General features: G+C 36.0%; 5 protein-coding genes across 10 annotated transcripts; 2 read left to right on the forward strand and 3 right to left on the reverse strand.

Moving 5' to 3' along the window:
* Window positions 1-5022, forward strand: UPF3 (Smg-4/UPF3 family protein). Of its 3 annotated transcripts, none has more exons than XM_089620322.1 (13): window positions 1-365; window positions 727-833; window positions 1091-1186; window positions 1300-1401; window positions 1703-1782; window positions 2268-2366; window positions 2715-2838; window positions 3186-3247; window positions 3371-3845; window positions 3940-4061; window positions 4166-4216; window positions 4338-4524; window positions 4609-5022. In XM_089620322.1, the coding sequence occupies exons 1-11, from the start codon at window positions 226-228 to the stop codon at window positions 4202-4204; spliced, it is 1446 nt and encodes a 481-aa protein (XP_089476448.1). In that variant the 5' UTR covers window positions 1-225; the 3' UTR covers window positions 4205-4216; window positions 4338-4524; window positions 4609-5022. The 3 variants fall into 3 exon arrangements, with proteins under 3 accessions (XP_089476448.1, XP_089476450.1, XP_089476449.1); XM_089620324.1 differs by having other exon boundaries at window positions 1303-1401; XM_089620323.1 differs by having other exon boundaries at window positions 4338-5022.
* Window positions 5023-5613: 591 nt separating this feature from the next.
* Window positions 5614-7676, reverse strand: MES14 (methyl esterase 14). Its single transcript, XM_089620888.1, has 4 exons — window positions 7222-7676; window positions 6236-6625; window positions 6006-6143; window positions 5614-5916 (listed from the first exon to the last, which is right to left on the reverse strand). Exons 1-4 carry the CDS (start codon window positions 7468-7470, stop codon window positions 5644-5646), a joined length of 1050 nt encoding a protein of 349 aa, XP_089477014.1. The 5' UTR covers window positions 7471-7676; the 3' UTR covers window positions 5614-5643.
* Window positions 7677-9578: 1902 nt separating this feature from the next.
* Window positions 9579-14288, reverse strand: LOC149391557 (DEAD-box ATP-dependent RNA helicase 15). 3 transcript variants are annotated; one of them, XM_089618950.1, is made up of 13 exons: window positions 14223-14274; window positions 14101-14144; window positions 13859-13975; window positions 13430-13530; window positions 12668-12840; window positions 12351-12582; window positions 12151-12269; window positions 11524-11580; window positions 11264-11448; window positions 10963-11107; window positions 10451-10534; window positions 10280-10343; window positions 9579-9936 (listed from the first exon to the last, which is right to left on the reverse strand). In XM_089618950.1, the coding sequence occupies exons 3-13, from the start codon at window positions 13969-13971 to the stop codon at window positions 9926-9928; spliced, it is 1284 nt and encodes a 427-aa protein (XP_089475076.1). In that variant the 5' UTR covers window positions 13972-13975; window positions 14101-14144; window positions 14223-14274; the 3' UTR covers window positions 9579-9925. The 3 variants fall into 3 exon arrangements, with proteins under 3 accessions (XP_089475076.1, XP_089475075.1, XP_089475077.1); XM_089618949.1 differs by having other exon boundaries at window positions 14101-14288; XM_089618951.1 differs by having other exon boundaries at window positions 12668-12976; window positions 14101-14285.
* Window positions 14289-18601: 4313 nt separating this feature from the next.
* On the forward strand, window positions 18602-19646 carry LOC149391558 (protein BUNDLE SHEATH DEFECTIVE 2, chloroplastic-like). Of its 2 annotated transcripts, none has more exons than XM_089620580.1 (5): window positions 18602-18769; window positions 18844-18929; window positions 19028-19094; window positions 19209-19299; window positions 19399-19646. In XM_089620580.1, exons 1-5 carry the CDS (start codon window positions 18712-18714, stop codon window positions 19475-19477), a joined length of 381 nt encoding a protein of 126 aa, XP_089476706.1. In that variant the 5' UTR covers window positions 18602-18711; the 3' UTR covers window positions 19478-19646. The 2 variants fall into 2 exon arrangements, with proteins under 2 accessions (XP_089476706.1, XP_089476705.1); XM_089620579.1 differs by having other exon boundaries at window positions 18605-18769; window positions 19203-19299.
* A 177-nt stretch (window positions 19647-19823) lies between these two features.
* On the reverse strand, window positions 19824-21729 carry LOC149391559 (putative carboxylesterase 17). Its single transcript, XM_089620011.1, has 2 exons — window positions 21204-21729; window positions 19824-20236 (listed from the first exon to the last, which is right to left on the reverse strand). The coding sequence occupies exons 1-2, from the start codon at window positions 21727-21729 to the stop codon at window positions 19824-19826; spliced, it is 939 nt and encodes a 312-aa protein (XP_089476137.1).
* Window positions 21730-22858: the final 1129 nt, after the last annotated feature.

Raw genomic sequence — 22858 nt, forward strand, 5'->3', positions numbered from 1 at the left:
CAGCAACGAAGAAAACCCCCTTTCACATCCCATTTTCTCGGTGAATTTTCCCAAGAAACATACCAAAACTAGAATAGGGTCGTCTTACTGAGACACAGAGAGAGAAGAGAAAGTTACAGATACAGGGAAATTTTCATACCATCATATAATATTGGGACTTTGTCCAATGTATTTGAAGAAGAAGAGTGTAATCGAAAATTTTCAGCGAAGAAAAAGGGTTTGAAGATGAAAGAGCCTCTGTCGAGGACGAAGGTCGTCGTTAGGCGTTTACCTCCGACGCTCTCGCAACCGGATTTCTCTCAGCAAATCGACGATCGGTTCTCTGGCCGATATCACTGGCTTCGATACACTCCCGGGAAGAACAGGTTTGTTTTAGGGCTATTCTCATTTCGTAATTTTCTTTTTATTGATTGTGTTTGCCTAATGCCGATCAAATTTTAACTTTTAGGGTTGCCCGTGTTTGTTTGTTCTTCCGTTTCCAATTTTTTGTATTGACTCGTTTTGGTTTCGTTTTTATTTTATGTTACTCGCAATTTTCGAGATTAGGGTTGGGGAAAACGCCGTGTAGTCGTGTTCATTGAGCTCGTTGTACTGTTGCTATTCAGAGCTACTTAATTCTTAAAGTTGAAACGAATCAATATTGGCAGAGACGAAAAGCGAATTATTATTATATTTGTTAGATAATAATAAGCGAAAATTATTTAATTTTCTTGATTCGTGTTACAGCCTGAAGAACCAGAGGCATTCGCGAGCATACCTAGATTTCAACAGACCTGAAGATGTTATAGAGTTCGCCGAGTTCTTTGATGGGCATGTCTTTGTCAATGAAAAGGGTAATTACATAATCAAGTATCTTATCCTTTAGGAAGGGTAATGGGGATTTTGATGCTTCCATTTTACACCGAAGCTTGTTCTTTTGGTGTATGTCTAGTGTCGTGACTACCTCTTAGAAGCTCCAGTTGCTCAGTTTTAAGTGTGGTTGATTCGTACATTAGTAGGAAAATAAGTATTTCTGCATGAAGAATTCTGTTTTGCGTGGTAGATAGAATCTTAAGGAATTGAGAGAAAGCTAAACTAATGTCTGTTTCAGGTGTACAGTATAAGACCTTAGTCGAATATGCTCCGTCCCAGCGTGCTCCAAAACAAAGTAGTCGTAAGGATGGTCGCGACGGGACAATATTTAAAGGTAACATACTAATTCGTGCATCTTCTAAAAAGAATCCTGATGCGTGAATCTTTTCTGTGCATAATGTAGACTCTTTGTTCTAATCTGACTGTATTATTGTTTTTTTTATTAAGTAGATCCTGAGTATTTGGAATTCCTGAAAATCATCGCAAAGCCAGTTGAGCATCTTCCTAGCGCAGAAATACAGCTGGAAAGAAAAGAAGCTGAGCAAGCTGGTCGGTCTTTTTTACTTTTTTTTTTCATGTTATACGTGCATGGCCAGCATTACGTCAGTTTTCTTGTATTTCGCGTCTGGGGTAGTACAGTAACACTGTTGATATGATTCTCCTGCGACTTCATTGGCAAGCCACAACCTATAAATTTATGGGCATCCATGTTTTTTTCTTTTTTCGTAAAGCTGCGAGAGGTTATTATTTTATGGAGCTTTGTGTTCTTGGAGTGTAGAGAAACACTGATTGGATTTACAGAATGTATGTTAGTTTCTCTGATAATCTAATCTATTTCGTTTGATATCAGGTTCCTCCAAAGAACCCCCTATTATTACACCTCTCATGGAATATATTCGTCAGAAAAGATCAGCTGAAGGTGGAGGTCAGGTAACAACCAATTTTCTTTGCATAAAAAATGTCAATTCTAGTCCCCGGTTCGATTCCCCCTGGACGCAACAATTGGGGCCACCAGGTAGTCTCCCGGTTGATAATGCCAGGGCCTCGTGGATATTAGTCGGGTCTAACCCGGATACCACGGTTATTAAAAAAAAGTAATTTCTTTGAATGCTGAACCGGGTCTATCCTGAGTAATAGTTTTTTCTTAAGGTCATTTTCTGCTTGTGGGCTTTAGAAAACATGCAATTGCTTGGATATAACTAGATGGACTGAGAATAGGGAGTGAAAACAATAAGCTGAGCACTGTAGCAATAGATTCTTAATGCACCAAAAATATTATATAGCCTATTTGCTTCTGTCACTTAGAACATTGTTCTGTTCTTACGAGAGTTTTTAAGTGCAATGTAGTATATTTATTTTTCTCCCGGTAAATTTGCTTAATTTTCTAATGTTTGTTGAATAATGTCTGACAATAGGGTTCAATAATTATTCGAAAGACCAACAGGAGATCCAATGTTGCCTCTTCACGGAAGCCTGGCTCATCTGCTACAAAACGAGCTTCTGAGAAGAAAAAGGTATGCGCTTTTATGTATACATTATAAATATTGTGTCCTGCTGCAGTGAATGAAAAAGTAATTTTTTTTTAATTCAAACGATATTTTTTAGCAAAACTTTATGTGACTCGGCAACTGTTCTTTTGAAAACAAAAATAGAAAGTTGTTCTTTATTCTGTCAGTATGAAATGCTGTTTGTTCTTTTTAGGACTAGTCTTAGGTGTTTGACGTTTAAGCTATAGCTAGACTTTATGCCTACATAAAATTTTGCATATTCCTCAGACATCTTATGCCATGATCTGCTGTTACGCGATCCTCAGAATTATTTATTATTATCAATAACTCGTTTAAATGATGTCTGATTGACAGTATATATTGAAGGACAAATCAAAAAGTTCCAATCGCAAGGACAAATCAACTTTCACTGTGGTGCCTAGGCATGAGGATCAGCTGGGTACTTCATCTGGGAAAGAAGTATTTGATAATGAAATAGGTACTTTCCTTCGTTTGTTCTTTCTTTCTTTCTGTCTGTGTTTAAACCGTGGCTGCTTGTCTGAGATGCAAGTGGTGCCGCAACTGTTTGAACACAAGTGCCATAAGGAAAATGGTATCTACTAATCCGACTTGGCTACTTCATTACTATTACAATTAGTGTGAATATATGGATGTAATGTACAAAGATTCTTTAAATCACAAATTGTGCCCATAATTGCTTAGTATAGTATATAAGAAGCACAATCTCGATGTTTTATCCCCCCAATAGGTTTTAGTCCTTTGAGGAAGATTTAATCAATGTCTTAACAATCTCTACAACTGAAGGTCATGTTTCTGGTATAACAGTGGCTGGTGATTCTGGGAAGAAAAAAATCTTGCTACTAAAAGGAAAAAGGCCCGAAGCACAAGTAAGTTTTGTTTGTTATGAGGTGTTCTCTCTTTATGCCCGTGTCGTTTCTGACTTTGTTACTGATTCACCCTCATCTTAACCGATTTATTTGAATCTCTATTGGACCTACTATCCTTCTCAGCACCAAGATACATCCGTTGGAAATTCTCCTATTTCAGCTCCACCAAAGCATAGTCAGAAGCGTGAAGGTAACGGGAAGTTGATCAGAAGCATACTTTTGAATAATGAAACTCACCAAGCTCAAACACCGAGCCCAGTCCAGCCTCAGCAAAAAACTTCAACCTCAAACTCCGAAAATCTAAAGCGTCTACCACGGCCTCCCAATGTAAGGTCTGCAGTGAACGGCCATGTATCGCATAAGGAGATTGAAGGGGATAGATCAAAGGATGTAGATGACAAGTTTGCAAAAAAAGACGTGCATAACATGAGTAATATTAGCGAGAAGCAAGAGAAACGTACGAGGAATAAAGATAGGCCTGATCGTGGTGTTTGGGCTCCTCTACGCCGTGCTGATGTTTCAAATACGAGTGATGAGCGCATCTCGTCCTCGCCCTCGCTCGCGCAGCCTACCCAACAACTTATTGACCCAGCTGAAGGTACTTTGCGCTTTGAAATCATGGGGCTAAAGTCAATGTCACCATTGTATTTTTTGCGAAGCTTTAATCTTTCAAATTGTTTCGCTTGTTTCAGGCTCTCAGAGAAATTTTGGACGCCGTGGAACAACCCATATCGTAAAGGAAGAGGGTACCCAAAATGCAAGTGAAGTAAAAGCTGTTAAAAGAGGAGGTGGTAGTGTTCACACTGCTCATGAGGTATCTTTAATATTTCAAAGATCTTTTCGCATTGTGTGTTACTTTTTTTCTTCATCTTTTTGGTAGCCTTTCGCTGAGCACGATACTGTTTTGATATTGTGCAGAAACAAGTATGGGTGCAGAAATCCTCCGCGGGTCCTTAGAATATCTAATTGGTAAAGTACTATTTTCTTCTTAACAATATGTCATCGCATTTGATTTTTGCATGTGAACTAAATTAAAACGGAAAACATGTGGCTTTCAAGAGAAGTTTACGTATAGTGTTGCATTGAACAGATGACAAGATTCACTCGAGAATATAATTCCTCTTAAAAGTGTAAAGGGAATTGATTATCCTTGTGGTTTTACACCCCTCAAATGTCACGGCAACGACTCCAATACTGCAGCTGCGGTCCCCACCGAAGACCTCTTGTGAGGTGCAAAATGTGTAGAAAGATGATTTTCTTACCTCGCCAAATATAAGGTGGTAATTTCATTCTTATATCAATTAGCTTAAAATGCCATGTAACAATGAGCTGATTCGAATAGTCTGATGTCATGTCATTAGACCCGTTTGTGGAGTTTTTCTGTTGGTTTTGATGCTCCGATATCGGGGGGTCGTCGGGGGTGCAGCGATGCTTATTATGGAGAAGTGGTACGTGACAGTATCCGAGGGACAACAAAGGTGGGCAATGTTTTTTGGGGAAAGGTGTAACAATTTTCTCAGCTTATAATTGACTTATATATCTATATATGGTTAGGCCATTTGTAAATTTTCACTAGTGTGAAAGTAATCTCGTTTAGAGGAAAATTGCTTGGTATGCTCTGATTGATATACTCGGTTTTCTCCTTGGTGTGATGTGAATGATGATGGCACTAAGTAACTTGAAAACCTTGAGGATTTCATTATATATAGTTGAGCTTTTTCTGTACTCACTCACTTTGACAGAAAAAATATGGATGAATGTTATGGCTGTTTACACGCCTTGTGTCGTCTATTGTGTAGATTTGTTTCAAGTGCGAACGTAAAATCATTCTGTGCCTTGTGGTGTGGACAGAAGCCCCTTTATTTTATTTCTGTCGCATTTTTTTTTTCTTCTTAAAAGCAATGAGGGAGCCAAAAAAGGAATTTTTCCACGTAGGTGTAACTGCCAAAAATAAGATGTTCGATTTCAAGAAAATTAATATATCAAGAGGACACACAAGTTGGAGAAGTTTGTCATAATCAGAAGTTGGGTTTCATCGTAGCTGATTCTCGTGTGGCTGTTATGAACCGACCGTGGAAACCGCAAACTTGCGTTTGAGAGTATGAAACACGTAACTAAAGATGTATCCTTATCCTCGAATTAAATGCAGTAATTATAGACGTTGGCTCTGATTGGTAGATGAACACTACAAATAATGGCTTTGGATTTACACAAACCAAATACTTTCCTTTTCTAGTGCTTTTTTGCATTGTCTAGTGTTCATTTTTTCTTTCAAGTAAGTTGTACCATTTGGGCCACCATGTTTCTACATACAACCATGGGACTACTTTTGCGTTCTATATTTAGTGAGAAGGGTAAAAATAAAATAAAAAATAAAAAAAATTCATGATTATGGGCTAAGCAATCTGAGCAATTTCCACCAAAATTTTGTGCAATGATTGTGGCTTTGAGAAAAACGGAGCGTGGTCACTGCCTTTAATCTTGAAAACTCCCTCGGGCGGGTTATCTCTCACCATCTTTTCTTGGGCGTCCGGCGAAAGTGCGCGGTCCTCCAATGTCTGGATGAAGAACCTCCGAGCAGTCCCGTATTTCTCGGCACTTAACGACAGCTTTTCCATTATAGGACCCAGAGGTATTGGCCTCATAGATACCATGGCCAAAGCAACATCCTAAAATTAAAGCCAAAACTCAGTGTGATTTGATTGTGCTGATTTCTTTTAAAATCAGCTTCTTTACTTTGTCAGTGTCGTTAACATACCTTTGTCGGGGACTGATTGAAGTACAGTCCTTTCATCTGCTCTTTCTCGAACATGAATCCCGTCGGAGGCTTGTCTTTTCCATTCCCGTGAATTAAAAACTTATTAGATTCTTGCATGAATAGTTCCGCGGATCCAAGCTATGGCAGTGAAACAAAAACAAAAACAAAAACCCTTTAATTTACAGCAAGGAATTCGAGTTTGAGGAAATATTGCTGCCTGTTTTTGTTACCTCTTCGGCAAAAGCATCGAACGGTCGCTGGCCATCCGAAACCATAGTGGCACAGAGGAAAACCGCTTTCGAGATCTTCCCCGGAAATCGCTCCATCGCGTGAGAAACGCAAGCACCTCCGGTGCTGTGACCGACGACGATAACCTGCTCATCTTCCGGAAGCTTCTCGAGGTGATCGATCAGCGGCTTCGAGTACTCTTCCAGCGAAGTCACTGCACTCGTATCCGTGAGATCGATCCCAGACCCCGAAAGATCAAAGGCTGTGGGAATCAGCCCCGTCTCTTCCAACAAAGCTATCGTCTTGTACCAACACCACGCCCCAAAACCCTCTCCGTGAACCAACACGATTTTCTTCGTCTTTAGATTCTCGAGAAACTCAGGTGGCTGTACCTGTAATCACAGAGGAAACAGAATTCAACAACACTTGAATCACATTCCGCATAATATAGAGCCCCATTATGCAGAGTCATTGAAATGCCATAAAAGTGGGTCACTAATGGCTTCTATGCACTTACTTACCAAACATACTATTCACGTTGTAGTTGACAATCATTAATCAAATTTAATACTAGGACAAAAAGAAAACATATAAACGTTGCTCAAGTGTCCCTTTGCTTTTTTCCTAATACGCCTTTTTTTCTTTTTCCTCCTCAGATTGATTACACAAAAGTAAGCACTAGTTGTAATAAAATAAAAAATACTACGTCTTTCGAAAGACCGAATAATTATACTTTTCTTTCTACAGAAAACTTTCCTTTTTATCTTCTAAATTATATTCTTAACCTTTTTTTTTACCATAAAGCTGACATAAAATCGAGGCCTTTATTATTACTTTAGATCTCAATCCTCAAAAACCTACTTTCCTTTATCACGGATCTAATCATTAAGCAAAACATACAAACAAAAGAAAAATACTCTCGGAGCGAATCATGAGAACGGATAATCAACAAATGAGTGTATATATATGAGATGAAATTAGAGGAGACCTGTTTGGCGTTGGAGACCGGATCGGAATTGAATCTCCGAGAGCTGGTAGAGCCGATTCTTCTGGACATAGAGCCCTCGAACCTCTGAGAGAGCTGTTGATGCTGATGAAGAGCCATGGAAAGAGCTTGCCTGTGCAACAACTCTTCGTCGGCCATCAATTTCCTCTGCGATCGATTGTTGGCTCTCTTGCTTCTCGATCCGACTTCTTTCGTCTCTTTCTTCGACATGCAAATGAATCGATTCCCCATCCTCAACACACCGACTCGGAAGAAGAAGAAAAAATCGACGCTCGAGAGGCTCAAAATCACAGAGAAATCACGAAGTTTTCTGAGAAAGTGGAATAGTAGTGAATTGAAATTGCATTCTAGAAAAATTGAAATAAAAGGACAGTCTGTAATGACTCTATGCTTATTTCAGAGAGAGAGAGAGAGCGAAGTGGGTGAGTTTATGACACTTTATGGACTAAATAATAAATACTGAATGTGAATGTTGAAAATATAAGAGCGTCTGATAAATAAATTGGTAAATAAGAAACTAACTCGGAAAGAGACTTTTTATTTTTATTTTTTTTCAGTTTATCTCTCTCGCTCTCTCTCACTTTGTGTTTATGAGTTTGTTACCAATGTGGTCATGTCATGTGGGTAGGTTTTAAGATTTTGTCTTTAATGAGATGTTATGCTTTGTTGTTGTTGAGTCCATTGTGTGTGGTCTACTACGCTATTTCTTTTTATCATCCAAAAAATATTAATAATCTTTTGTTCCTTCTGTGTAGTCGAATAAAAATATCAGCCAAATTCTATGGTTTACCAGTAAAATATTGGCGTTGGAATTAATCATTTTGTCTGAGATTGTTTGTGTATGAAATGAATGTTCATATATAATCATATTGTGATTCCCCTTTCTGATTTATCTAGCCCACTCCTGTATTTTACGGAAATAACCTCGCTAGTGGTGACCCTACAATGGCTTGTTAATTAAGTTATAAAAAAATTGAATTTTGGCATGAATTCAATTCAATCAAACTCAAAAAGAGTCAAATCTTAGGTTGCATGAATGTCTTCATTCCAACTTCCCTACGCTGTATAGTCAATCTCTTATTTAATTTTTTTGTTTTTTTTTTATAATATAAAATAATACGGACGTTGTGAATGAATGTTCATACATTATATATATACATATATACCGTGTATGTGTATATATATAGCCAATTAACTATTATTTATCCAATAATTGTTCCTTTATATCGGGAAAGAGAAAGACCATATTATAAATCAACTGACCAGAAATTGATTAGCTGTTATCTGTTGTACAGGCATTTTGTTCAAAATAGCAACCCGAAATTCCGTAATTTTATCAAGCCATAATTTTCAATAAAGTAGTGTGTGATGTGAGCTGTGCGGTGAGATTTCTAACCAAATATAAGTTTCAACTTTCAACATGCCAATCTCATGGTTTTAAATAAATAAAATACTTCTATGAGCATGCTTGATGGGATTTTGTAGACAACTTGGTACATGAATAAACCCACTCTATTTTTTATTTTATTTTTTCTGATTGACGTGAATGTTTTTTTTTTTTTTTTTGACGTGAATGTTTCACGAGTCGTATACGGGCTTTTACATATTGATCAAGCTAGGCAGATCAACTGGTCACAAAATACTACAAGCTCAGTTGTTTTCTGCGATGTCGCTGGACAACATGATCATTTTTTGTTTCCTTATATTTCTACAAGATACCCTTTCTAAAATCTATTTCGGTACACGTTAGTTTAAGTTTCAAGGTCAACAGTTTGTAATAACTTGGAGACAAAAAAATATTTGCTTTTATTATGACTGAATGTGTATTTGACTTTAACCTTGCGCTTTGAAATGATCATCAATTCTCCCAGGCCACATAAGCATATCCAAATAAGATCCGAATTTGAAAGCACATAAATGTCATTTCTATGATTTTGTGCCATATTTATTTTATTACAAATTGGGCAGTACGCAAAACATATTCACACTTATTACTACCCACTCTTGAAGATAAAAATCAGACAATGATATGAAATTTGAGTACAATATTCGAGCAGAAAAAAATGCGAGCACAATTTACAAAACCGTGCTCAACTACGAGTGACGATCCAACAAACATACTTGACAAATTTATGCTGCAAGTACGAAAAATCCAACAAATTCACCGAAAAATATAAATCAATGGCATACACACAATCAACTACCGGTTTTGCAGACATACCCGAATATAATGACAGAACGAGATAAAATTCTCAACTTCTCTACTACTTGTCTTTGGCAAGTATCCTCATTTTTCAACGATTTGAGCTACATATTGAAGTTATGCGTTGTACATCAAATGCGACAAAAAAAAATTCAGACTGTTTTAACGATCAGAATAGACAAAGGAATCTCCGGAGCTCAAAAAAGGAATTACTACAAAACTAAAACACAACAGAGGCTAACGAGATAAAAAGGGGCACCGCAGAATGGTTGGTTCAAAACACCAAGGCTGTTTCAAGTAACGTGAACTCCATACATCAAAACCTAAAGCAATAACACCAATTCCAAAGCTATTATCGTCTCTCGAATTCCTACCATGATGATACCAACACAATAACTAGAATAATTTAAATTCATTATACAGAAAACAGCAGATATCTGTATCTTTGAAGCCAGCGACTTTCTTCTTCCCCAAGATACTCCTCTATGACGGCACTGTCAACAACAAACAACTCAACGTGTCAGGGCTTAAATTATAGGTCCTATGTTTAATTTCACTTTTTTCAAATACAAACAAAGACGGCATACAAAGTCACTACAAGTATATAAATCTTTCTTAAGGTTGCTTGTCTTCTATGAATTAGTTAAGGAAGGGGTTTTTCAATCCAATTTAATTGACAAAAACCACTCAATTTTAAGACACCTTATACTTCAATCATTATATATTATTGTGTTGTACGACCAAAAACCCAATTTTTAGGGGGATCAGCCTAAAGAGACCATCAAATTAGTTCTACATAAAACAATGATCACAAGAGCAACGACGAAAGAAACTTACTGTATGTGGAAGTGTCGATTTGCTCTGGAAGTTCCTTTATGTCCACCTCAAACCTCTCTTGGACCTACATTTATTCATATACCAAAATTAAGCTCAAGCCCATTATAATAAAGTGTACACAAACAATACTAAAAAGATAGATTGAACAAGGAAAATAAGTTATTCGTATACATCATTGAGAACTTCAGAATCTGCAGCAGAAGATACAAATGTGATAGCAAGCCCTTTCGTGCCAAATCTTCCAGCCCTACCAACCTGCCCACATGATATGGTAGATTAGGTCAATACTATATTCACACCCAATACAATCCGTACAGGTTAAAGAAAAAAAAATATAGTTACGGCAACCTAACATCAACCAACACCCATCAGTGATTAAGAATTATACAATATTAGTATATTAATCAACAAATGATGAAAACCTTGGATGAAAATAATAACATAAAACGACCATAATAAAAGCTAGAATATTTGGAGAAAAAACTGTGTGAGATCAAGACATGTGTGAAATAAAATAGGTCATCTTGTGTTTAAACGAAACCAATAAAAAGCATAACAGGCAACGCTTGATAAAAAAATAAGACAAAATAATACTAACAGCTAGACGACAACTAAATGCACAAGTTAAAACTTGGGATAATAGTTATGAAGATGACAATTTCAACAGATAAGTGGAAACCGACCCTGTGCAGATAAGTGTCGGCTGAATCTGGCATGTCGTAATTTATCACAATATTGACACGTTCAATGTCTATGCCTCGACCAACTAAATCTGTCGCCACGAGAATCCTGTTCTGTCCCTCCTTAAAACCTTTGTAGCGCTTCAACCTAAACATAAGAGAGGACCATATCCAGAGACGTATTTTAGCGATATAAAATATGTGATCAAGATAGAAATATTGGCATTACTAGCAGATCATAATGCAACAAATGTCCAACTGTACTTGAAAATTAAAATACAATAGAATTAAAAACAATTCTGACCTTTCTTCCTGAGACATCCCCGAGTGAATACATATTGAAGGAAAATTGCACTCTGCAAGCAACTTGTTCAGCTCTGCTGCCCTGCTAACACTCTTGACAAAAATGACAACTTGGTTGAAATCCAGTGCATCGAGGAGGTCATTCAACTTGCGATTTTTCTCAGTCTCGCTTAATTTGATGTAGTGCTGCAATTCATATCTAGAGGTTAGATCTGGACTGTCAAATAAGAAAAAAAGAGATAAAACCAAATATAAAAATACCTGCACGAGCCCATGCAGGGTCAGCTTGGCTTCATCGTCGACATAAATTTCCATAGGCTGAAAGGAACAAATGTCACATTAAATCATATTAGGAGCCTTCCTCAAGCTAATGGAATCCAGAACGAAATGAATGGTGGTGCATCCCGGGAATCAAGATGTTGCTCCATCTCTGCCTCCTTGACGATACAACTTTAAGTCATAACACCGGAGAGCTACAGATGCTTAGTAACACAAACTATTACATAATAGTTAAAAATGCAGCGTGACATCAATCTCTCCCTTCTCTCCCCCTACCCCTATCAAACCCAAGCTTAGATCCAGAGCACACACACTCTTCTATTCCAAAAAGAAAAATAAAAACAGAAGAACTGACATTTGAAACAACATTTTAATGCCAACACTGTGTGACTCCTAAAAGGGCCTATGTATTTTTCTTCCACTCGCACAAACACATGCACACAACCAGTCCACCGAGCAGCAGCAACTTCCCATGCTAGAGCCCAACACAACACCGACGCAAGCATATTGCTATGGAGCAACCACATTCTATAGATCTAGAAAACTCTGGTTAAAGTGGGATTATGAAAAAGACTTCAAAATTGAGTAGTACTGGCCATGGGACATTACATCTTGCATAAACTTCTTGCAAACCGGGCGAATTTCTTTGCTGAGAGTTGCAGAAAACATCATCACTTGCTTATCATGAGGTGTCAACTTGAATATTTCTTGGACGTCTCTCCTCATGTCTGCAACACACACATGACAAGTTGAGAAATAGTCGAAAGATTGGGGAACATAGAAAAACTGTGGTTAGAGAAACGTCATACCAAGTGATTCCAGCATCTTGTCACATTCATCTAGAATAAAATGCCTGACGTTCTTCAAGGAGAGATCCTTGTCTCTTGTCAGTGCTAATATTCTTCCAGGAGTCCCGACAACAATATGGGGGCATTCGTTCTTCAATAAGTCTTTGTGGAGCTTGATGCTGACACCTCCGTAAAAGACAGCAACCTTTAGATCAGACAAATAGGTGCTGAACCTCTCAAACTCATGACAAATCTGCATATAAAAAGCGGTCACAGAGTAAGGTAATGCAACATTCCTCGGTAAATTTGTATACAAACAATGAGATCGTTGGTTATACCTGGTAAGCCAACTCTCTTGTATGACACAACACTAGAGCAGAAACTTGACCCGCAACAGGGTCAATTTGCTGGAGCGATGACAGAACAAAAACAGCAGTTTTTCCCATTCCAGACTTCGCCTGACATATGACATCCATCCCAAGGATGGCTTGAGGGATGCATTCATGTTGCACTGATGAAGAACCAAAGAAAACCGGGTCGAAGGAACCGTTCGTAAGTAAAACATAACCTCTCGGATCTTTTTTACTGATAAGCTTTACCAAGCCATATCAATTCTTTGAAATCAAGTAATGGTAGTAGTATGTTACCTGAAAAACACAAAACCTACTCAATCAAAACCCAAAGAACAGAAGCAGTAGAAACCATTAGAATTGGATTGGGGAACAAGAGCCTTATATATATCCACAGAGATACATGACAATCTTGGCATAGAAACTAGAGAGCAAACGAGAAGAAGCATATAACAACATAACAGATTAATTAACAACGTTAAAATGGCTTATAAAATTCCCTCGAGTATACAAGTATAACAATCATCTATTGCTATGCGATTTAAGTTAAAAAATTAGTAAAAGTACTACAACTCTTAATTTAAAGGAGCTGGCAAGACCCAACAACTGAATCTAAAAGCACTAATCCCACCTAAAAAGCACTTTGCAGCTTCTAACTAGCGACCACCAAAATACACACAATTAAATACGATATAGTACTATAATATAGGACGATAAACTCAAGATCAGGAGTGAAGTAAGATAGTTTGCCTTCTGAAGGATGCTCAAATCCCGAGTCAACTATAGCTCGAAGAAGCTCCGGCTTCAACAGGAAGTCTCTGAACCCTGAGCTGTGGATTCCAACATACCCCCTGAAGAAAAAGAAAATCAATGAACAGAATATTTAGTACCAGATAGGATCTTATCACATTCATGCAAGTATATATATTTAATCATATCTTAGAGAGCCAAATCAAATGTCTAATTTTAAGAAAGAAACATAATTCGCACAAGATCTGCTAGAAACATTTCAACTTTTGTTTGTATTTGAAGACTTAAAACAACACTAGATGCAAGGTTTTTTCAGAAGACAAAACCTATAATTTTGTAATCCAGGTAGTACAAAAGGTTCCAAATAGGGAAACAGATCTTCAGACAAACAAAATCGATGGAAAAGGTAGCAACGTTTGTTTAACTCACTTCTTCGGAGCTTCGCCGTTAACTTTGGTTTCAGATTCGAGGACTTTCTCATCCTCTTCCTCGTAATCGACGAGCTCTTCGTCGTAGACATCGTTGTCCTTGGTTTCGCCCATAGTTCTGCAAGAAGAAAAAAAAAGAATCAGAAAAGATTACATCAAATCGAACAAAAACGAATCCAGTTGTGAATTAGGGTTTCATAAACGCGATGCCTAAAATTTAGGGTTTCGGCGAGGAAAAAGTACCTTCAGACGGTGAGACGATTTAGGGTTAGGTTTTTTCGAAGAGTCTGCAAACGAAAAGGTTAGCTGTGATGAAATCAAAGAATTCGCAGGAAAGGACTTGGCAGTGGTGAGAGTTCGAAGACCTCGATGACGACGCGATAAAGAAAAAAAAGAAAGTTTGCTCGATAGGGTTCGCAATGAAAGAAGAGAGAGAGTATTTATGGCCAGAGCATACTTTCTTCGTTCCCGGAAATGCCCTTGAATATGTCATATACTCATTTTGATGATGAGAAAATATCTTCTTTTCTCTCCCCTACCTTTCATACTTATTGGAAAAATATAGAAATTAAATAGAGTATTTTAGTTATCTTCTATCAAAATTATAATGTAATTATTTAAATTTTAAAAATATAATCTAGTATGATCGGTGCATCTTACCTTGTATTAAATTATAATTTTATGGGTTTAAACGAATCATGTAAAATACATTGACTATACATATTTCTAATCATTCTTTTAAATGTATACATTTGAATTATACACAATTAGACTTTACTATTTAGTGTATATAAGTTCGAATTGAATATCAAATCAAAGTATCAAAATTAAGGGATAACTGACATAGTCTTAGAATATCAGGTCAAATGAAAATTTGAAGAATGCTTCAATAAACATTCAAGTGCATTAAATTACCAATTTCAAACGAATTACGCTGATTTGTTTTATTATGTAAAATTAGACGTGTAAATGTTTCATAAAAATATATCAAACATTTAAACACAGTGTACAACGAATGTTCATTTATATATTTAAAGATTTATCAATTTTACTCTAAAAAATTAACAAAATATATTAATTCAACAAGCATAAGTTCATGTTACTTTCAAAATAATTCAATTGAAAATCTATAAGTGCATAAGTTGGAAGACTTTAAAACACACAAAATTCGCAATTTGGCAAAAATATTCTTGAGTAAAATATGTTAAAAATTGATGATGAGATTATAATCAAAATTTAAAATGTCGGCGAAACTTTTCAAAAATAGGTTAAAATTTTGTTTTCGGGCATATTTTACAATTAGATCGCGTGTTTTTTGTTTCATCGTTATTTTTCATAATTATTTAGGGAAAACAACATTCATTTTAAGCCTAAAAAAGTCCAACGTTTCAGCCCCCTAAACAAAACCTCATTTCTCCTCACGTATTCGTAGAAATTGGGGAAAAGGGAAAGCGTTGGACGGTTTTTGACCTTCGTTTAAAACAATCTCCGACTCCCATATTACGACGATTCCAGTGAAAGTCAACGGCGTTGATTTTGTTTCCATATTGCAAAGTGCATATGTTCTTCGTGGGATTCCGGCGAGGTATGTAGTTTTTCAAAAAATAAAATTCCGAAGTCTAACCTTCATATTATACATGTGTATATAACTTAAAATATTAAATATTTATGCGCAATTAACCAGAAAAACATGTTATACACCAAAATATAAGTTTTGATCATGACTGTACAACTTTAAAATACTGGTATTTGTAAAAAAAAAAATTAAAAATAATTACGAATAATACTTCAATAAAAATTAAGCAACGGTCTACAACATCTGAACAAAATAAAATCAAAATAGGGACGGAAGCAGATAGTACCTGAGGGTCTGATGCGCCTTTGAAAAATTTATATTTTTTGCCCTTTTTATAAAAAAAATTCATTTTATCTTAAAATTTAACAAATTACCCTCCTTAAAAAGTATTTACACAATTATCCTCTTGATTTACGTTCCTGGGTCAGTCATTGTATAAAATTTCAGCTTAGTCTGAGATATCGAACTGTATATGTTTAAGAACTTCTATAAACAAATTTGATTTATGAAATCAAATTCTACTTTATTGACATCATGGTAGCATGAAATTTAACTACATATTTTTTTTTTTTTTAAATTGTGACAAAAGTTTGTAGCATTTAGAGCTAAAACAAGATGTACTTTTTCTATCCCCAAACAACTAATTTCATAAGGGCACTTCAATATAACTGTTATATAACATATTTCACAACTAAATTAATTGTTTACATCGTAATAAAATGTTATCAATGAATTTAGAGAACTGGACATTAATAATATTATTTGATTGACCATTATTAAAAATCAACTAAAACTCAAATATCGACAGATTTGGTATTAAATTGGCTACGAATTGGTTGATTTCGTGACATATTTGATCACGAATTAGTTGATTCCGTGACACATTTTATATTAAACATATCAATATTTGAGTGTTGGTTGATTTTTGATAAGTGACAAGCAATTGGTATTATCAAGTAAATTGTTTAGAGGTTATCATTTTGTCTATCAAATAAATAATTACATTCATGTCACTTACGCTAAAGATGCTTGCTTATTATAGAAAGTTCAAATAAGAACACATGATACTAGTGGCGGAGCCAGGAATTAAATTAAGGGGGGACAAAAAAAAATTAAACAAAATTAAAGATACATAATATATAATAAAAATATCCAATTCGATAAAAAAAATATTACATATTTCCACGACGTTTAAATTTGTTCTTTCATTGAGATGTCAGGAGACTCGTCAACTAGAATAGAAAACAAAGCATCTCCAATATCCTTGATAATCACATTGACAACTTCATTCGCGGCAAGATAAACAATATCTTTTTTAGTATCAGGTGATGTGTATTTAGCGTTCTCCGGAGAATTTGATAGTGTCACATCTTTGACTTCTTTCTTCAAGGTTACCCATAAATTTCAAGATTTCTACAAAATTACCTTGGTTATTTGAACTAGAAAATTCATAATGACCACGAAAAGGAAGTCCTTGTCAAAAAAGAAATCGAGCGGAATCGATAGATGCCCCTAAGCGAGCATGATAGTCGGCTTTGTCTTTATTGGATTGTTTGTTGAAAAGTATCTCAATATGTTGCTTCGTGTTCATCAAAGCCATATACTTATTCCAAGCACAGTTGTGAGCACTATCCGGACCCCCGACATGAACTTTCAACCTCTCTTTATTCTTTTGCCAATTTGAATATCATTTTCCAACAAAAGAATCACCACCTCATAGATCTCCATTATTTTCTTTGTAAAGATAATAACATAAACAAAAGACTGCATCCTTGCTATGCTATACTCCAACCAAGTAAGATAGTCTTGAAATCTTGATGGGTTGAATTTTCTAGGTTTCGTTCCAAAAAGAGTTTTTGAAAAATCATAATTGTGTGGTTGGCAATGACTTTTTAGCATATACCTTCTACGCACGTCATCTTGGACATTAGGATGATAATTCAAAATCGGAATCCTTAACCCCGGATCGATAGCGAGCTCTTCTATGTTGGCCTCCAAATCTCCACTTCTCTTCTTTGCACTTTTAGCGTGTTCTTCTATTAATGTCGTTGTTGAGTCTACTTTTCTTTTGAAATATCTCTCCATATCTATACTCATCAAAAAAATCAGCACCAAATGATTAGAGGAAAAAAAAATTCATTTGGGACTTTCATCAAACACATAATATGCATTAAAAGATTAGAGAACTCTAATAATAAAAATACAAAATGAGCAATGCACATATGAATCATATATTAAACATTTACCTTGTTAATGATAAACAAGAAAGGAGAATAGTTGAAATGAGAAACTAGAAAAAAAAAGTGTATGGTTGTTATTTGGAGTTTTTTTTTAACATTGAAGATGAAAGAAGACTTGTTAATGAATAATTTTTTTGGACTACTTAGGACCCTGCCGACATTTCCCTTAAACCTTGACCATTTGAGCTGCAATAGCTTTGTTACATTATTAGTGTACCTATTATATTTATTAATATGCATTATTTAATTTTTTAATAATTATAATTAAGCATATTAATTTTTTTTTTGCCCCGAGCCAGCGGGGCCCCGTGCACCCGCTGGTCCCTACGTAGCTCTGCCCCTGCATGATACTTAGAAAGAAAGCTGACTATTGATACGATTCTTTTCAACGAAATACCTTTTCCCAAACATGACCTTCGTTCCAAGAGATAAAAAAAAATGAATCAAATAAACCACAAAAAATTTAAGAATTGCTAGATAACCAACCTTTTGTAAATTTATTGTAAATAGCCACCTTAATTTATTTACGGCACTTATAAATACAAAAATACCCAAAAACATTTTCGCCTATTTTGGAATTTTTTTTTTTTTGTCTTTTTGAATGTTGTAAATAAGTTGAGATGGTTATTTACAGAAAATTTACAAAAACTTGACTATTATACAAAACTAAGTCAAATGACTATATATATATTTGTGGTATCTCATTAACTGTTTACCGTTTTGTTTACTTAGTTGTATACATTTTCTTTTAAACTAATGAAAAAATCGACTGAAAATTAATAAAATGAGATAATTATGGATTATTTGAATATGTTGTTTTACAAAGAATAACCATCTTCAAAAGAGATATTGGTGGAAATTCCACACAAAAAGCCCAACCCGGCACACACACGCTCGTTTCTTTTCATTACATTTCGTTTCCATTTCTCTGATAAGATCCCATTTGTACATCAGAACGAATGGTTCTTATATTAGCTTCTTTTTTATCGCATAAATAAAATATCTCGTTTTTATTGATTATTATTTTATTTTCCTGGAATGGCTTGTGCCCTGTGCTCAGCACCTTTTCTCGTATCGAAAGCCATACCAAATCCAGGTATATTCTTATTTTCTTTACCTCCAATCTACTCACTCGACGAAGAACTAACAGTCAACTTTTTATATGTACAGGCAATAATCATGAAACGTTTGTTCGAAGACAAAACCTCGTACTCAACAATTCCTCTGGGAAACGATTATCCAGCGTCAAAGCTAAGGTCAATTCCTCTCTTTAGTTTCATATTCTTACATAATTTAAACAGAACATGCGATAAAATAAATAATATTCAATACTTTTGCCTTATTTTTCACATAGGCAGATAATAAAAGCGATCAAAGCAAGAAACCCAGAAGCGTGATCTGTGCCGACTGCGATGGCAATGGTAAACATATGTGAAATCTGAATATATATCTGATCAAAATATTCCATTTTTTGTATGAGCCTGAAAATATGATTACAAGCGCGAAATAATAAAATAAAAAAAATTCAGGTGCAGTTCTGTGCTCACAGTGCGAAGGGAATGGAGTGAACTCTGTTGATTTCTTCAACGGCCAATTCAAAGCCGGGGCTAAGTGTTGGCTTTGCGGGTATTAATTTAATTCCACTTCATATATTATAAATATTATGCGTATATAGGCTTTAAAAGAAAAGTCTAATGTATGTTTTCCCAATTCATTGATTTTCAGAGGAAAAAGTGAGATGCTGTGTGGGAATTGCAACGGAGCTGGCTTCCTCAGAGGTTTCATGAGCACTTTCGACGAGTGATGAATGAACAAACTTTGTAGCTTTTTGAAATAAACTATTCTGATATTGTCATGTAAAAAAGAGTATATATACAAAAAAAATTAGAAAAATAACCAACTTAAACGTTTAATATTGTTAAATATCCAATGTTTGGTAAATAGTCATAAATGATGATGTGACTTAATATGACAGTTGCTATTTACTTAATATTTACGTTTGTAAATATTAGGTAAATAACCAATTTTATATGTTATTTACCTAATATTTACCAAATCTTGCTATTTAGCAATTCTCAACGTTTAAGTTAGCTATTTTGCTATAATATATATATATTATATATATATATATATATATATATATATATATATCAATTTGATTTCACCAAAGAGCCGTTAATGAAATCGCTCAACTGCCTCCGGAGCAAAACGGAGGCGTCGGACTCGGGGTAAAACACGTGGAACACGTGGCACTCCCTCTCGGCCACGATAAGCCTCACGTTTTTCGCGCCTTTGTCCCTCGCGAACTGAGCGAACATCTCGCCCCTCTCCCTCAGGAAATCCTCTCCGGCCACGAAAACCGCCGCCGCCGCCGGGAAATCGCGCCAGGTGTCGTTCTCCCCCTTCTCGAAGTTGCAACACGGGTGGTCGCGGCCGGAGCCGAGCGGTAGGCTGAGCCGCCAGAACATGTCGTTGGAGGCCACGGCTGGGTCTCCGGCGGCCTCGGCCTCGGTCCTCCGCTCGCTCCCGAAGAAGGGGTGTATCAACGCCACGCCGGAGATACCTAGGGACGGAGCCACACTCGTTAGTAAGAGGGGGGGCTAATATGTGAAAGAAAAAGTAGGGAGAGTTAATTTATAAATTTTTTTAATGTAAAATAAAAAGTTAATTAATAGTAAAAAGTGTAAAAAAAAAAATTAATTGCTGAGAGCGGGCGGGTATAGGCAAATATACGCGAAGAATGGGTGTATCAACGCTGAGCCGAAGATAGCTAATATGTTAAAAAGTTCAGGGATGGCTAATTTTCAACGCCGATACTAGTACAAATGAATTTAGTTAAATAGACAATTTAAACTATTGAATTCCTAAAACAGTCAAAGTTTGCCTAAAATTAGTGACACAATGCCAAAATGTTTAATAATCAAGTTTAAAGAAAAATTGACCATAAAATTAATGTTTTTGAAAGTTATAAATTGTTTATAATAATCGTAAAAAAATTTAATCTTGGTTGTCGAATTTTTGTTAACTTTGTTGAAAAATTTGAAACTTTAAGGGGCCGTTTGATTTAGTATTCTAAATTTTTTTTTTTTCTTAAATTTTTTTTTTTATTCTAATTTTAAATTTAAAAAACAGATTTAGAAACCGAATTCAGAATATTTTAAAATGTTGTTTGGTTATGTTTTACATTCAATTGTTTTAGAGTTTAATTTAAAATATAAGAGAGAGATAAAATCTAAAACACATTTTCATTGTTTATAGTTTTTAAGTACTATAACCAAACATGTTTTCTAAAAGTGTTTTCTTTAAATTTAGAATTAGAAAACAGAAAATAAATTTGGAATCATAAACCAAACAACTTTTAACTATTTTGCTAATCAATCAGTTTCAAATGACTATTTTATATAATTTTTTCATTAAAATGATAACTATCGTGGTTCCGTCCACGTTTAATAATAATAAAAAACAATAATAATAATAATAATAATAATAATAATAATAATATCCGAGGGGTGGTTATAGGCTCATGCTACCTCCGGCGGCGGAGAGGGCGACATTGTGTGCAATGTTGGCGCCGGCGCTGTCGCCGGCGAGGAAGACGCGGGCCGGGTCAGCGACGGTAAGCCAGGGGTCAGATTTGGCCCGGGCCCAGTCGAGGGCAGCCCGACAGTCGAGATAGGCGGCAGGGAGGCGGTGCTCGGGGGCGAGGCGATAATCGACAGATACGACAGCGCAGGGGACGACGGCAGAGAGGGCACCGAGGAAGCGGTGGTACCCCGGCCACGCGGTGGACCCCACGCAGAAGCCTCCGCCGTGGAAGTAGACGAGCAAGGGTAGGAGGCGTGGGGTGTCGTCGTCGTCGTTGGCCGTTGCGGGGAGGAATATTCGGGCGGTGATTGGGGTGTGTCGGCAAATTGCGACGTCCTTTGATTTGAATGTTGATCCGGGTGGCGGTGATGATGTGGCGGGGACACTCTCGGGCGCGAGGCGTTTGACCGACCCGTCCGAGAGGACTTGGATGTAGCCGGGGAGCTCTTCTTGGACGATCAAAGTGGACATTTTTGGGTGATTGATGTGGATGTTGAATGTGGTCATTGTATTTGTACGCAAGAATTTTTATAAGTTGTGGAATAGGAATGTGGCGTTTGGTTGATCATGCCAAAACGTGCACTATGAGATTTGTGAATTTGTAAAATAATTAAAATTGATATATCAATGAAGTAGTCAAAATTTGTATTAAAAAATGTACTTAATTCTAAGTTTTAATATATTTTTTTTTTACTATGTGATGATTTTTTAAGTAGTAAATTATTTATGTATATAACATCATAAAATTTAATAAGACTGTCAACATAATTTTGCTAACTATACTACTTTAACTATAATCAATTAATGTGCTATTTCGTATTTCTTTTACCCTTAGGTAAATAAAAAAAGGGTAAAGGCGCATCCACAATTTGAAAATGAATTAACGTGTGTACTAAAAAAAATAAAAGGTAAAATACGGATTGCTTTTATTTTTCGGGCTTTATTTTATATGAATACAAAGATATGCACGCTGTTTTTCATTTCATTCTAATTCTAATGACATAAAAAGAGGTGTTAGTTGTTCATGCCAAGCGTGCATTATTTTTGTTTTACAGTTGGCCAAAAACTACATGGAAATCAGGGCTGATAAACCGCACCAAATAGGTACGACTTTCTGCTTAGGAAACAGGCGCTTAGGTGAACGCCACGCTGTAGAAAAACATATAAATACCTACAAAAACAAATGACATCTTTACGATATACAACAAACAATTACTTCGACTTAGGTTTGAGGTGATCCATGTACTAAGGTGTTTTTATTATGTATTGATGGGTTTTTACCAAATTTTAATGAAAAATCCGTTACATTAAAAAAAAAAAACAATATACAACAAACAAACAAGCATATGGGCCTATTGGGCCTCCAAAAGTCTAAGATGACGTAGTGACAGTAGCAAATTTGGGCCGACGGTGGAGCTTTCGCGGTGAATCTCCTCCATGACGTGGAGAGCAATGAGGATGAGCTTAGGATAGATGCTATGCATATGATTAATCTCGGCGAGCTCTTCGGATGAGAACATGTGGTCTAAAATGCCCTCGCACTCCTTCACGAGTTGACTCACCAACTCGGTGCTGAAAAACGGCTGAGCCAACACGCCCT

Source organism: Urtica dioica, chromosome 7, assembly GCF_054948205.1.
Source record: "Urtica dioica subsp. dioica isolate 48M chromosome 7, U.dioica_male_clone48M_v1_H2, whole genome shotgun sequence".
Classification (NCBI taxonomy): Eukaryota; Viridiplantae; Streptophyta; class Magnoliopsida; order Rosales; family Urticaceae; genus Urtica; species Urtica dioica.